General features: G+C 34.9%; 2 protein-coding genes across 4 annotated transcripts in view; one reads left to right on the top strand and one right to left on the bottom strand.

Moving 5' to 3' along the window:
- Window positions 1-16778, bottom strand: part of LOC136029129 (uncharacterized) — a 337007-nt gene that overhangs the window by 125806 nt on the left and 194423 nt on the right. The gene's annotated exons all lie outside the window — the stretch shown is intronic.
- Window positions 1-16778, top strand: part of LOC136029130 (uncharacterized) — a 71270-nt gene that overhangs the window by 28438 nt on the left and 26054 nt on the right. For both annotated transcript variants that reach the window (XM_065707213.1, XM_065707212.1), the window contains one exon: window positions 11590-11829. In XM_065707213.1, coding sequence (XP_065563285.1) covers window positions 11691-11829 — 139 coding nt within the window. In that variant the 5' untranslated portion in view covers window positions 11590-11690. The remainder of the gene's footprint in view (window positions 1-11589; window positions 11830-16778) is intronic.

Below are 16778 nucleotides of genomic sequence, written 5' to 3'. Positions count from 1 at the left end.
ACCTTTTGTGGTTTTTGCAATAAACAAAGCATATTCACGTCTTTTAGACGAAACCCCATTTTTCTTACGACATTTTAGAGATCCAAGAATTTGTATGGAGCCTATAGAAAATGATAGAACGTACTACAACCTGGAGTTCTATAAACAAAAATGATTATGCGCTTGAAAAGACCTATGGATCAAGTTAAGCAAAACTTGGAAAGTGCAAAGGCAACTCAAAAAGGAAAATACGACGAAAAAAGTAGGAACAGGACAATACGCTGTCGGAGACCTTGTCTATGACAAAACCCAATCTAAAGGGAACGAAGAGGTTACAACCGAAATGGGACGGAAAATAAAGTAAAACTACCTAATAACCTGACATATGTTTTAAAGCACACGGAAAAACGGACTGAAGAAATAGTACATAGTAACCGAGTGAAGAAAGAAAATTTCTCGAAACAATGGAAATATGAACCGCTTTCCTGAAATGAAGAAGAAATAGACATGGTTGCACCCATACACATAAGAAAACCATGTCAATTTTTTGACCTTTTTAACGATAAAAAAAGTTGGGAAGAGTGAAAAGAATATTTAGCTCGTTCTTGGCTAAAATCTGTCCACCCACGAAAAAAAAAGGTCAACTGACCATATGACTAGTGATGAAAGTGAAGAAAAACTGCCAAGACAACTTAGCTTTACAAGATAGCCACAAAAACTAACAAAAATATTCACTTGTTCAAAATGTTCAAAAGAGAAACTCAGCAATTATGACGAATATGGTAATGAACAAGAGGATAAACCAAAGGAAGCAGAAAAATTTGGAAGAAGAACAAGACTTCTCCAAATTTCATGTTTTAGAGTCACCAGCTGTGTTAACACAGAAATGATTAGCTGAACAAACGCCAAAAACAAGGAAACAGCTGACTAGTGAAACAGACAGCTCTTCTACAGTAACAGAAAGATCATATAACTCAAAGAAAATGAGTTTGAAAGACAAGTTTTGGAGAAAGGTTTAAAATCCTAAAACTGAACCACCAGTGCTGAGTTCGGCTGCTCTAGTTGCTAAGTAGTTAATGCAACAACCAAAATATCAAGAATCCTAAAGATTCAAAAGCTTTGCTGAAGCTACTAAATCGAGTTCGAATTCAGAACCAACTTGATCTGACTAATCATAGAATGAATTGTTAATATTACAGGGAAGAAACAAAAAAAAAATTGGGAATCTCTGACCCTTAAGAACCGCAGCGAACTAAGCCATTCTCCAAGCCGTTTAATAATCGATTAAATTAATGTAGTTAACAAAAGAATAAAGATTTAAAAAACTGGTAAACGGTTCTGCACTAATACTCTAATAATCTTACAATTTTCTTTATCTTACATGTTACTAATTTCAAAACTTTCTTAATAATGTATAAATATTCCTTTAGTAAAAATGCTATAGTAAAAAGTTAATAGCCCCTCTAAAATGCAGATACCCTACTAATTTACCCGATTGGTTTTCACACTAAACAAAGTCTGATCTAAACGGTGTATCAGTTCCTATGCACTATTTAATATTTATCCTTAACTTTTGATGAACTTAGCTAAACGTAATAAATGTTACATATTTAGAATCAGCATAAGAAGGCAATTCTCTTAGATATCTAGGTATATGGATATCAAAAGTCAATTCACCCCTACCAAACAATAAATGCAATGTGATAATGGATATAGGCAATATTTCTAAGTAAAAATTTATGAAGAAATAAGAAGGGAGGATAGATAGGTATAATTGCCGAAATCTTATAAATAGTAAAACATTTAGAGTTGTGGATAACTCTTACCAAGCTGACCAATTAAGTTAGAAATTGATTTAAGTAAAAATATTAAGACACAAAATACAAAATACGAAGTTTTGAAATACCGCTTTTTACGAAGATTAAAGTTTGGAAATTAGCTGTAAAACAACGACAAATCCTTGTATGTGTAGACTTTGAATGGAAATTGAATTTACATTGAATTAGAATGGCTCCTTACTACAGTTCGTTACCACGAACTTTTTGATTGAGAAATAATCACATCCTTGCTTATATACGTCTGTGGCCTGGAAAGACGTGGTTGACCTAAGGTATGAAGAATACATTTTATGGTATCTTGTAACTTTTCTACTGTAATTGCTAGGATGACGTCTGATCCCTTTTTACTTAGGACTACCTTGGAATAATGTAAGTTTCCTTAATTTTTTTATGATCTACAATTACATATTAGCGTTCTGTTTATTCTGTGGGGTAAATAGTTCCAGTGGCTTGTTTATAGCTAGACCTTGTACCGTTGTGGTCGGAGTTTAATAAAGGTAATTATATTATTCCAAACCTCTATATATAACGTTATTAAAGCTTCTCGTCAATCCTCATTAGGTGCGCTTCATGTTATTAGTCTGGATGACCCTAGGAAACGCTACCCTAGTTTTAATCACCCTTAGGACCTTGCCGCATACCCTCTCCAAAGACAAGGTTAAAAACCTTTGTAATAACACAGCAATGTCTACTGCACTACAAAATGCCGGAACCGTATCGCAAAAATTTTTAAAATCGCCTTGTTTAGTTTTTTTCAGAGTTTATTGATACTCAACAATGCCTCTGTTGAAACCCTTTCGCTATTATGTCTATATGATAATTCACCTGTGCTGTTTGCGAGACCCTGTTAATGTGGAAAACCGAAATGGAGGTTATCGATCGAAGTATTTATATAACTATAGTGTAACATCCAAGTGTGACAATTGTATGTTAATAATATCCCCTAAACTTATTTCCAGTAATTGATTTCTCCCTTTTATAGGAAACATTTCTGGAGATAAGAAACACGTAATTCATAGGTTACGGAGAATGTAATATAGAGGTTATCAGCCTAGAAACTGTATAGAGAATTCTCCGAGTGGGAAACAGCCGATCACAGAAGATTTATTTCCAAGAACATAAGGAATGATTTCTCGGTTCTGGTGTCGGAGCCACCATTCTGTTAGGGAAATCTCTGGTCTTACGTTAGATTCCTAGAGCGGACAAAAATGTTTGATGATGGATTATAAAACTTCGCTGAATTAAAATATCTTTCGTAAGCGGTTTGGGAAATGCATTGGGGGGGGGGGACACCTTGAAAAAATTATCTTGAAAATAGTTTCTCGAAAAAAATCTTGAAGAAAAAGAAATTTCCAAGAAAAAAACGCCTTAAAGAAAGAATTTTGAAGAAAAAATATCTGAATAAAAAAATTCTTTGAAGAAAAAAAACATGTAAAGTATTACGTAACACCCACGTGTGCGCAATATGTCATCCTCAGTTAAGGCCGGACGCTCCTCCAAAAATTATACTGCCTGTTAGTTCTTTTTCAATCGCGGCATATCACACAAATACTCAAGGTTATCAGATTTCACTGCCGTCATTAAACTCAAGGGGTTTCTCACTGAAAATTACGACTAATGTATATTCATTCTTCGTAATTCGACAAGTAAATAGGAATATTTATTTGGAAAAGAACTATTATTCGAGGAGAAAATTAGAGAAATTATTATTCGAGATTTTTTTTGGAGGAGGGGGGTTCAGCTCTTGCGAAAGAAATACCAGGAAAACACAAGAAAATTAAACATTTCGCTGACAAAATTAAGCATTATACAAATTTAAGGTGGGTGAATCCCTCGCCTGCGTGTGTGCCTGTGGTCTGGTCATCATTATTTGCCAGGAGACGCGGTATAAAATTGTGGAAATTACAAATAAAAAGTACATATTTTAGGGTTTTTACTTCATGCAGACCTATTTAGAAAAATATAATTTAAATAATTGCTCGCAGCGAAGTGACAAATTTATTTCATTTTATCAAAAAGTTCGTGGTAACGAACTGTACTAAGGAGTGACCTGGCTCAATAGTAACCAAAACTCTAAAAAACGGATTTTTGATACCAATAGCTACATGAACAAAATCGCATTTTAATGCTGACTTTAAATATATGAGATACCTATCTAAAATTACGAGTCTAAGAAAAATTGCCTTATTTTAGAAAATAGAGGGAAACACCCGATAAAAGTAATAAAACCAAAATTACACCCATCCGAATCAGCCTATCAGGGAACCCTACCGTGGAAGTGTTAAGCTTCTATCAGCAAAAATATGGATTTTTTTTCCAGGGGTGATTATATCGAACCAGTTGTCATAGAATGTTGCGAGCGGGCTCATTCCAACGGAAATGAAGTTATATACAAGTGAATTATATATAAAAAATGAAGTATATAGTACCCTTTTTAAGTGATCTAAAAAATTGGAGGGCACCTAGGCCTCCTCCCACGCTAATTATTTTCCCACAGTCACCCGATTAAAATTGTGAGATAGCCATTTTATTCAGCATAGTCGAAAAACCTTATAACTGTGTCTTTGGGGACGACTTATTCCACCAGAATCCCCGTGGAAGGGGCTACAAGTTACAAACTTTGATCAGTGTTTATATAGTAATGGTTATTGGGAAATGTACAGACGTTTTCAGGAGGATTTTTGGTTGGGGGGGGGGGTGAGAACAGGGGGTTATGTTGGGGGAACTTTCCATGGAGGAATTAGTCATGGGGAAGAAAATTTCCATGAAGGGAGCACAGGATTTTCTAGCCTTATTTCAAAATAGAACAATACAAAAATAAATATGAAACAGTTTTTTCAATTGAAAGTAAGGAGCAGCATTAAAATTTAACACTAACGGAATACAGAAGTTCGTTACGTAAGCTAACTCGTAAGTTACGTAGATCTTTTACTAGCAAAAACGTTCGTAAAATATTAAAAGTTCTAGTTGCCTTTTTAAGTAACCAAAACATTGGAGGGCAACTAAGCCTCCTCCCCTGCTCCTTTTTTCTCAAAGTGATTCTATCAAAATTATGAGAAAGCCATATAAATATGGCCATATAAATATGGCGTCGGCAACAAATCGAGTATATCTTAGATTGTGCATGGATGTTGCTATTCGGAATGCGTCAACTAATATATCTGACTCCATACCTGTACTGGGCCCCTGCCAGTTCATAAAACATGTATGCTCAGGAACAGATCTATTTACTTGATGCCTGTATTTCACGCAAGTACAGCAATTTTTGTTCCTCATTCCTAGATTTAAGAGTTTCTTCGAATAGAAACCTATCACCACTCCACAGCCTGAGAGTGCACGATATCTATTCCCATAACTTCGTGTACACCAGCTTCCATCAACTATAATACATGTCTCTACAGCTCCATTTGGGTGAATTTTCTCACCTGCTTCCAGTGCCATCCTTCGCTCGGTTTTCCCATTTTCGATAAGATAGTCATAGAGAACTTTTTCCAATTCTACGCAAATTTCTTTCTCAAATTTCGTAAAGACTTTTTGAGACGGGGTATTTATTCCAATGGTAGAGAAAAGTTCTTGAACCTGGGCGTGAGTCATTCCACCATTTATTGCACCAACCACTACCTCTTTGTTGACACTTACTGTTCCTGTTTCTGTTTTGTGTTTCTTTCTGATAGTATTCACACTATCAAAATCAGTCCTTTTCCGTTTTTTGACTACGGTTTTCGTTGAGTCTTTTTTTTTAGCCTTTTAGGAGCAAGGGGTTTTTCTGTGTGAATTGTGGCTTCCTCATGACATGATTCGCATTTGAAGATGAGTCTTGAGCGCAATCCAGCTCTATGTTCTTTAGAAAACATCATATTTGAAACCAAATTGATGTCTTGGCACCTGTAAATAAAATGCTAATTGGTTGTGAGGAAGTAAAATAGTAAAGTAGCGATTTTATTGTTTTGGTAGAAAGGAAAGTGCTATAGCTTCAAAAAGGATAGGTAGTATGTAGAGTAGTGAGCGATGTAGGGTAATTAAAATATGAAATAAAATATAAAATATAGCTAGAAATGGGCGAGAAGTGGAAATTATACGATCTAACCGAAAGTTTGTTGTATTTCATTGTCAGATTAAACCACCCAATTTTATTTATGTATGTAACCAAGCCAAAAACTGTCCTGGAACTACCAATCAGGAAAGCCAAGTATTTTAAAACTTTACAAAATTCTTTGGGGCATGACAGGAAATGCCCTCTAAACAGACCCGTGTCGATTTACCAAATTCCAACGGAAATTACTAACCAAATTCCAAGAAAAATTAAGTCTCACTTGACTCCCTAAAATCAAATTCAAAGTAAAAATCCGTGCCCCAAATTCAGTTGCATCTCAACTATCATTTAAATTTTTATTCGAGTAATTCACAAAGTTCTTATTAGTACGATTAAAAATACCAATATGCTTTTATGAGTTAGGAGGATCAAATTAGCTAGTTTATTTCTCAAATCCTTTAAAGCCTTTGCAGACATTCTTTCAGAACCTTTATCCGTACTTTTTAATGATTAGATAAAAAAACAAGTATTTTAAATGAAAGTAAGGAGCAACATTAAAACTTAGAACGAACAGAAATTATCCCGTATATGAAAGAGGCTGTTTCCTCCTCAACGCCCCACTCTTTACGCTAAAGTTTGACTCTTTCTCTTAACTCTACTTTTTAAAACAGTAAAAAATTTAGCGTAAAGAGCGGGGCGTTGATGAGGAAGCAGCCCCTTTCATATACGAAGTAATTTCTGTTCGTTTTAAGTTTTAATGTCGCTCCTTACTTCTGTTAAAAAAACTGTTTTTTTTATTTAATTTCTGAACGTTTTTGAATCAATGCATGTTTTGATTTTGGCTCTCCGCAGATGAATAATTAAACCGAAATTTTAATATTTATTTTTTTTGTCTAAAGTGCTTTCTCATAGTTTTGATCGAATTATTTTGAGAAAAAATGGAGCGGGGGAGGATGCCTAGTTGCCGTCCGATTTTTTGGTTACTTAGAAAGGCAACTAAAAATTTTAATTTTTTACAAATCTTTTTATTAGTAAAAGATATACGTAACTTACAAATTAGCTTACGTAACTAACTTCTGTATTCTCATGTTTTTATTACGTATACGAAGGGGCTCACCCCCTGGTTAGTACCTCGCTCTTTACATTAAAGCTTAAATTTTGTCCCAATTTCTTAAGAATGACCCCTGAATCACAAAAGCCGTAGAATAAATAGTTGAAATTACTAAAAATACTTTAGCGTAAAGAGCGATGTATTAGGAGGAGGTGAGCCTATCATATGCGTAATAATTTCTGTTCGTTTTAAGTTTTAATGCTGCTCCTTACTTTCAGTTGAAAAAAGCTTTTTCATATTTATTTTTTCATCATTTTTTTTTAAATAATACTAGAAAATCCTGGGCTCCCTTCATGAAAATTTTTTTCCCCCATGACAAATTCCTCCAAGGAAAGTTCCCCCAACATATCCCCCTCTTCTTCGAGTTACGAGTTTGGAAAATAAGGGGAAACACCCCTAAACGTCATAGTATATTTTTTTATTTTTCAAATTGGCAAGTTTTTTTTTTTTTTTTTAATAGAGAGTTGTGAGACAGAGTCAAACTTTAGCGTAGAAAGCAAGGCGTTGAGAAGGGAACAGCCCCTATCATATACGGAGTAATTTCTGTTCGTTTTAAGTTTTAATGTTGCTCCTTACTTTCAGTTAAAAAAAACTTGTTTCTTTTATTTATTTCAGAATAGCGCGACTCATTTTTTCCGCCGATTGATTAGCTTTCGTCATAAATTAGTACAGAAGTAAAAAGTGGGGCTATTTCAAAATGTAATGGGGAAATATATAATGGGCTATAAACTGTCGCTTAAAGAGGGGCGAGGGGTGGGGTATAGCAAAGCATTCGCTCTCAGGAATAGTATAAGTAGCTACTTAAGTTCTTTTCTGAATTTTTAGGCCTTCCTTCAAATGTGCCCCTCTCCTTATTTTCTACCAAAAATATAATTTAAAAGATCTACTGTTTAATACTGTAAAAACTTTAGCGTAAAGAGCGGGGCGTTGAGGAGGGAACAGCCCCTTTCATATACTGGGTAATTTCTGTTCGTTTTAAGTTTTAATGTTACTCATTCCTTTCATTTAAAAAAAATAGTTTTTTATTTAATTTCTGAATGTTTTTTTAGTTAATCCATGTTTTGATTTCGGCTCTGCGAAGATGAATAATTAAAACGAAATTTGAATTTTTATTTTTTGGCTAAACGGCTTTCTCATAATTTTGATCGAACGATTTTGAGAAAAATGAGCAGGGAAGGAGGCCCAGCTGCTCTCCAATTTTTTGCTACTTAAAAAGGCAACTAGAGCTTTTAGTTTTTCACGATTGTTTTCATTAGTAAAAATATACGTAACTTACGAATTAGCTTACCTAACGAACTTTTCTATTCGCAGGTATCTATTACGTATATAAGGGGGACTCGCCCACTTGTCAATACCTCGCTCATTACACTAAAGCTTAAATTTTGTCCTAAATCCTTAAGAATGACCCCTGAATCACAAAGGCCGTAGAATAAATAATTGAAATTACTAAAAAATACTTTAGCGTAAAGAGTGAGAGATTAGGAGGAAATGAAACCCTTATATGTGTAATATTTTTTGTTCTTTTTAAGTTTTACCGCTGGTCCTTACTTTCAGTTGAAAACACTTTTTCATATTTATTTTTTCATTGTTTTTTTAAATCATGCTAGAAAATCCTGCCCCCTCCCATTCATGGAAAATTTTCCTCCCCATGACAAATTCCTCCATGGAAAGTTTTCCCAACATAACCTACTCTTCTCAACCCCTCCTTCCAACCAAAAAATCCCACTGAAAACGTCTGTACACTTCCTAATAATCATTACTATGTGCAAACACTGGTCAAAGTTTTTAACTTGCAGCTTCTCCCATGGGGACTTTGGGGGAGTAAGTCGTCCTGAAAGACATAGTTATAAGGTTTTTCATATATGCTGAATAAAATGGCTATATCAGGATTTTGATGGCGCTAGAACTTTACATTTCCATTTGAATGAGCCCTCTCGCAAAATTTTAAGACCACTGGGTCGGTACAATCACCCTTGGAAAAAAGAATTAAATAAATAAACACGCATCTGGGATTTGTGTTTTGGCAAAATATACAAAATTCTACATTCTTGTAGATAGGAGCTTGAAACTTGTACAATAAGGTTCTGTGATACGCTGAATCTGATGGTGTTACTTTCTTAACTTTCTGTTTTGGGATGAAAATATCTTTAAAAGTTATCGAACATTCTTTTGCTATAGCAGAAAAGACAATTATCAAGAATTAATAAGGTACAAGTTGTATTAATTGCAACCCAGAATAATTCCCCATCCTAATAATTTTGATAGCAGTAAATCAATGACGTAAAATGAAAGACAAAGAAAAAACTTACTTGTGGCGAATCACGAGCTTTTCATAGTTCTCAAAAAGGTAAGGCAGATCCACAATCCAGCGTGAGCCTTTTAGAAGGTCTGACCCCAAATTTCTTCCAGAAGTGATAACTTTCAACACAAAAGGGAAATTTGTTCCAATTCCTTCGGAACTTGATTCGTCGTGAACCGAAGCATCCGTTAAGTCTTCTAACATATATTTTGGTAAACGCGGTCTGCCTCTAGCCCGATAATTTAATTTCAACTTTTCACAATGGGCCTGCACATTTGGCAAATGGAGCCCTCGTAAATTTCTTTTTTTCCCATGTTACTGTGGTCAATAACAAGAACTATATAAGAACTTTATTAGGGTTTTGACCATTTTTATCGGGGTTCACTTACTAAAGGGTTGAATTGTTTCTTGGAAAGGCCTTGGACTTGAGACTGGTCATTTGACTGCTTTAGTATGGGTAATTTTTATTGGGGTTTATTTACCAAGGGGTGGGATTGTTTCTTGGAAAGGCCTTGGACTTGAGACTGGTCATTGACTGCTTTTGTAGTTTGCTTTGGTAGTTCTACAGCAAGACTCTGGTTTTGCTAAAACAAATTTAAATATTCTGGGGACATTTTGTTTCGTTCATTAGTTATTTTGTTTCATTCATTAGTTATTAATTAGCTTGTTTTATATATTTTTAATTCTTATTTCACTACGAAGATTATGCGAAATTGTACTTATACTACAATACATAAATTTGTCCTGAATTTATTTTAATTAAACAAAACGATAGATCAATCTTTTTAAAATAAAACCATTGCTTCTTATTCGGCCCTTGTGCTGTGTTCAATTTATCTCTAGGATTAGACGCAGCTTATCCTTAATTATTTATACAATACAATTTTCTAATATATTCATTAACCGGCAGTTTGGTGTCTGCACCTTACTTCTTCTCCAGACTCTGTTTAAACAGGTTAGAACTAAATAATGCTTGACTGAATCGCTCCTGAACAATCCGAGTGGTTAGCCCCTTAGTGTAATTTTTGCATTCTTAGATGCTCCGATTACAGCTCAATCTAACCTTTTGAGGGGAAATTTTGATTTCGGAACACAAATATGTAAAGTATTTGAAGAGACTGCAGCCAGGAGGTATATATTATAGAAAAAAGCTTCTTATTGATGAATAGAAAATTTTTTGCTCTATTTTTTGATACCCCACAACAACAATGTCAAGCATAGCAATCTAGAATGCAAACCCGAAACAGGTTTTATAATTATTTTGGAATTATAAAAAAAATAATTGTCGGCTTTAAGATTTGATTATGCCAAAATATTCACCAGATTTTTTTACTTCTATTGACATAAAAACCGCCAAAATCACTAATTCAGGAACGTCAGGCAAACTCCAAATGTTTAACATGGGAGGTATAGGAAGATTCTTTGCGAGTCCGTCCAGCCTTAAACTGGGTGCTTCTGTCTTGACTAGCTTTCCCTGAGCTCTAATAAAACAAGTCACGCCAGATTATGTCATCTTCAGTTACAACCGGGGGCTCCCCGCTTGACTAGTGGGCTCTGAGGGTTTTTCCTAAACCCTTATCTTTCAAATAGTTGCATAAGAAAATAATTTCGTAATAAACAGGCGTACTTAATCAATACCGGTGTCGTAAAGGAATTCAATAACACCGCTGGTTGCTAGGAACTTAAAACTGGTTGGTATGCTGGCCGGAATATTGCCAAACAGTTGTTTAGGTAAACAGTCAGAGAAATCTCGAAGAAATAACATCCAGTATTACCTAACCAGCAAAGAAATACACTATAGTATTCAGTAACAAACAGGTGGGCATAATCAATGTCAACGTCTTAAGGAATAAAAATTTTAAGTATACCCCCTATCTGTGTTGGGGAAGTATTGCCCCCTCACTTCTCTTCAGTACTATTAAGGGGACCATTCGACATTGAAACAGCGGTGCACATAATGAGGTAACTAGACATCGTTGAGTATTTGGATGTAATGAACCATATGGTCAACAATCCTTGTAGTATAGTCATGATAAGCAGAATTATGATATGATATATTCCAGAAGTTCTCAGCAGAAAACTTATCTAAACACTGATACCTGATAGTTACATTTACATTACAATCGGTACTCTCACTGATTTACTGATTCGGTGCTCTCACTGATCCAACTATTACTCCCACTGCTTTGTTTTGCACTTTTTGAATCCTTTTATAGTTACTTTTAAAGTTAATATACCAGCCCAAGACCAAATGGGCGTATCTTAAAAGTCTGTAAACGTGCAAACTAGTGTTTTAAAGATTATTTCTTTTCATTTTCTTTTCTTTTAGGATGTATTACAAACTCAAAAGAGGCGGCATTGGCTGTAACTGCTTTGGCTAAAAACAACGATGAACAACAAACAGCTGCTTTAATAGGTGCAGGGGTACTTATGCCTTTCTGTCGATTATTAAATACGAATAATAATGAAGTAATTCAGACTGTCCTTGAAGGCGTTATGAACCTGTTGATGTCAACACCTTTTGGACCAAAAAGAGATTCTGTCCTTATACAAATTCAGGAGTGTAGAGGTAACGATTGCTTCTACTTTCAAACCACAGCAAAACCCTAAATTACAGATGTCACATTGGGCCGGAAATATATTACCTGTTTTTACCCCTCTCCCTTTAAAATGAAAATTGTTTAGTTTTTAAAGTTCATTGAAAAAATTTCTTGTCCCAGCAACTGCTACTACTATTACTAACAGTTCACCGCAGCACCAAGCCACCTGAGGCCGACACAACTATGCAAGGTCCTCATTCAACCCATTCTATTCAAAGTCCCCCTCTTTATACCCTCCCAGAATGTTTTTGCCTTAAACCTCTATTTACAAAATCGTGGTAACGTAACTGTAGTAAAGAGCGATCCAGCTCAATAGTAACCAAAATTCTAATAATTGGAATTTTGACACCAAATATTACATCAAAAGAATCGAATTTTTATGCTAATTTTAAATAAATAAGTTTCATCAAGTTTAGTTTTACCCGTCAAAAGCTAGTAGCCTGAGAAAATTTGTCTTATTTTCGAAAAGAGGGGGAAAGACTCCCTAAAAGTCATCGAATCTAAATGAAAATTACAACACCAGATTCATCGTATCAGAGAATTTTACTGTTTAGGTTTCAAACTTCTATCGACAAAAATGTGGGATTTAGTATCCCATTTTTTTTGGGGGGGGGGGGTTACTTGAGAGGGTCTTTCCATGGATGAATTTACCATGAAGGGGGCACTGGCTTTTCCAGCATTATTTAAAAAAGAACAATGAGAAATTAAATAAAAAAGCAAGTTTTTTTTAGCTAGAAGTAAGGAGAGACATTAAAACTTTAAACAAATAGTAATACCTCGCTCTTTGCGCTAAAGTATTTTTAGTAATTTCAAAAGAGCTATTTATTCCAATGAAATGGCCTTTGTGATTCAGGGGTCATTCTTAAAGAATTGTAACAAAAAAGCAAACAGTTCTATTAGATTTCTTTCAAATAGTTATTATTATTTTCTATTGTCATGATATATTTTTAAGATTCCAGGGCCAGAGTAGTAAAACTCTTTGCCTAAAGGGTAAAATTTTTTCTGCTCTTTTCTAGCAAGATGAAACATGTTGCTACAGAATTGAAAATTGCACCCTTTTTGTCCTTACCCTTTGTGCGTGTGTGTGACCTTTACGCTTTTAATGTGGCCAAGGTAAGGAACCAGTTTTCTTGATATTTGTTCAACTTCCACTGAACTGAGATATATTTGCCATATTTGTTGAAATGTGACAAGTGACGTTTTTGTTTAGTCTATATTGTGATTATTACTGGGCTGCATCCAAGCTTCTTTTTTTTTGGGGGGGGGGGTTGTTTACAACAGAAAACTTTAAAAACGCTTTAAAAACATGGTTCTATGCATTTTATTTTTTTGTAAACATTTGGGGGTTGAATATTCTTTTTTTTTTGGGGGGGGGTGTTCAAACCCCTAATATTTTTTTTTAATACGGCCTTGGATCGTTATCAATGTTTTATTTCTATTTTTCAAACAGTTCGTGGTAACGAACTGTAGTAAGGAGCAACCCGACTCAATATTAAACGAAACTCTAACGGAATTTTGATGCTAAAATATACATCAAAAGAATCGGATTTTCATGCTGATTTTAAATATACAAGTTTCATCAAATTGTGTCTTTGTCATCAAAAGTTACGAGCCTGAGAAAATTTGCCTTATTTTGGAGAATAGGGGGAAACACCCCGTAAAAGTCATAGAATCTTAACGAAAATCACACCATCATATTCGGCGTATCAGAGAACCCTATAGCATAAATTTCAAGCTCCTATCTACAAAAATGTGGAATTTCGTATTTTTTGCCAGAAGACAAATCACGGGTGCGTGTTTATTTGTTTGTGTGTTCTTTTTTTTCTTTCTTTTCCCCAGGGGTCATCGTATCGACCAAGTGGTCCAAGAATGTCGCTAGAGGGCTCATTCTAACGGAAATGAAAACTTCTAGTGCCCTTTTTAGGTGACCAAAAAAATTGGAGGGCACCTAGACCCCCTCCCACGCTCATTTTTTCTCCAAAGTCAAAGGATCAAAATTTTGAGATAGCCATTTTTTCTGCATAGTCAAAAACCAAAATAACTATGTCTTTGGGAATGACTTACTCCCCCACAGTCCCTGGGGGAGGGGCTGCAAGTTACAAACCTTGACCAGTGTTTACATATAATAATGGATATTGGGAAGTGTACAGACGTTTTCAGGGGGATTTTTTTGGGGTTTGGGGGTGGGGCTGAGGGGAGGGGGCTATGTGGGAGGATCTTTCCTTGAAGAAATATGTCATGGGGAAAGAGAAATTCAATGAAAAGGGCGCAGGATTTTCTAAAACTATTATAAAAAAAACAACAATGAAATAATAAACATGAAAAAGTTTTTTCAATTGAGAGTAAGGAGAAGTATTGAAACTAAAACGAACAGAGATTATTACGCATGTGAGGGGTTCTAAAAATACTTTAGCATAAAGACCGAGGTATTTAGGTGGAGATAAATACCTCGCTTTTGATGCTAAAGTATTTTTAGTAATTTCAACTATTTACTCTACGGCCTTTCTGATTCAGGGGCCATTCTTAAAGAATTAAATAAAAAAAACATTTTTTTTAACTGAAAGTAAGGAGCGACATTAAAACTTAAAACGCACAGAAATTACTTCGTATATGAAAGAGGCTGCTTCCTCATCAGCGCCCCGTTCTTTACGCTGAAGTTTGACTCTTTCTCTCAATTCTTCTTTTTAAAACAGTAAAAAACTTTAGCGTAAAGAGCGGGGCGTTGATGAGGAAGCAGCCTCTTTCATATACGAAGTAATTTCTGTGCGTTTTAAGTTTTAATGTCGCGCCTTACTTTCAGTTAAAAAAACTTGTTTTTTTTATTTAATTTCTGAACGTTTTTGAATCAATGCATGTTTTGATTTTGGCTCTCCGCAGAGGAATAATCAAAACGAAATTTGCATTTTTTTTTTTTGGCTAAATGGCTTTCTCATAATTTTGATCAAATGATTTTGAGAAAAAAAGAGCGGGGGGCGACGATTTTTTTGTTAATTAAAAAGGCAAATAGAACTTTTAATTTTTTACGAATCTTTTTATTGGTAAAAGATTTACGTAACTTATAAATTAGCTTACGTAAAGAACTCTTGTATTCTCATGTTTTTATTACATATATGAGGGGGTTCGCCCCATCGTCAGTACCTCGCTCTTTACACTAAAGTTTAAATTTTATCCCAATTCATTAAGAATGACCCCTGAATCACAAAAGCCGTAGAATAAATAGTTGAAATTACTAAAAATACTTTAGCGTAAAGAGCGAGGTATTAGAAGGAGGTGAGCCCCTCATATGGGTAATAATTTCTGTTTGTTTTAAGTTTTATTGCTGTTCCTTACTTCCAACTGAAAAAGCTTTTTCACATTTTTTTTAAATAATGCTAGTAAATCCTGCTCTCCCTTCATGGAAATTTTCTTCTCCCATGAAAAATTCTCGATGGAAAGCTCCCTCAGCATATCCCCCTCTTCTCAACCCCTCCACCCAACCAAAAAAATCCTCCTGAAAACGCCTGTATACTTCCCAATAACCATTACTATATGTAAGCACAGGTCAAAGTTTGTAACGTGTTGCCCCTCCCACGGAGACTGTGGGGGAGTAAGTCGTCCCCAAAGACATAGTTATAAGGTTTTTCGACTACTCTGAATAAAATGGCTATCTCAGAATTTCGATCTGTTGATTTTGGGAAAATAATTAGCGTGGGAGGGGGCCTAGGTGCCCTCCAATTTTTTTGGTCACTTAAAAAGGGCACTAGAACTTTTCAATTCCGTTAGAATGAGCCCTCTTGCAACATTCTAGGACAACTGGGTCGATACGATCACCCCTGGGGAAAAAAAAACAAAAAAATAAATAAACACGCATCCGTGATCTGCCTTCTGGCAAAAAATGCAAAATTCCACATTTTTGTAGATAGGAGCTCAAAACTTCTACAGTAGGGTTCTCTGATACGCTGAATCTGATGGTGTGATTTTCGTTAAGATTCTATGACTTTTAGGGGGTGTTTCCCCCTATTTTCTAAAATAACGCAAATCTTCTCAGGCTCGTAACTTTTGATGGGTAAAACTAAACTTGATGAAACTAATGTATTTAAAACAAGCATTAAAATGCGATTCTTTTGATGTAGCTATTGGTATCAAAATTCCATTTTTTAGAGTTTTGGTTACTATTGAGCCGGGTCGCTCCTTACTACAGTTCGTTACCACGAACTGTTTGATTGAGACAAAACTAACGATTTAGTGTTAAGAGCGAGGCATTAACGAGGGTACAAACCCCCTTATATACATAATAAAAATATAAGAATATAAAAGTTTGTTACGTAAGTTAATTCTTAAGTTACGTATATTTATTACTAATAGAAACGTTCGTTAAAAATTAAAAGTTATAATTGCCTTTTTATGTAAGGGAAAAAATTGGAGGGCAACTAGGCCTCCTTTCCCACCCCTTATTTCTCAAAATCGTCTGATCAAAACTAAGAGAAAGCCATGTAGCCAAAAAAGGAATTAATATGCAAATTTCATTTTAATAATCTATGTGTGGAGAGCCAAAATCAAACATGCATTAATTCAAAAACGTTCAGAAATTAAATTAAAAAACTAGTTTTTTTAACTGTAAGTAAGGAGCCACATTAAAATAAAACGAACAGAAATTACTCCGTATAAGAAATGGGTTGTCCTCTCCTCAACGCCTTGCTCTTTACGCTAAAGTTTGACACTCTCTCTCAACTCTACTTTTTAAAACAGTAAAAAACTTTAGCGTAAAGAGCGAGGCGTTGAAGAGGGGACAATCCATTTCATATACAGAGTAATTTCTGTTCATTGCAAATTTTAATGTCGCTCCTTACTTACAGTTAGAAAAATATAGTTTTTTTTATTTAATTCTTCAAGTTGAACCGATAGTATAAGACATAGTTATGACAGAATAAGACAGGAG

The sequence above is a fragment of the Artemia franciscana genome, chromosome 7, assembly GCF_032884065.1.
Source record: "Artemia franciscana chromosome 7, ASM3288406v1, whole genome shotgun sequence".
NCBI classification, from domain to species: Eukaryota; Metazoa; Arthropoda; class Branchiopoda; order Anostraca; family Artemiidae; genus Artemia; species Artemia franciscana.
This window is presented reverse-complemented; position numbering and strand designations above follow the sequence as displayed.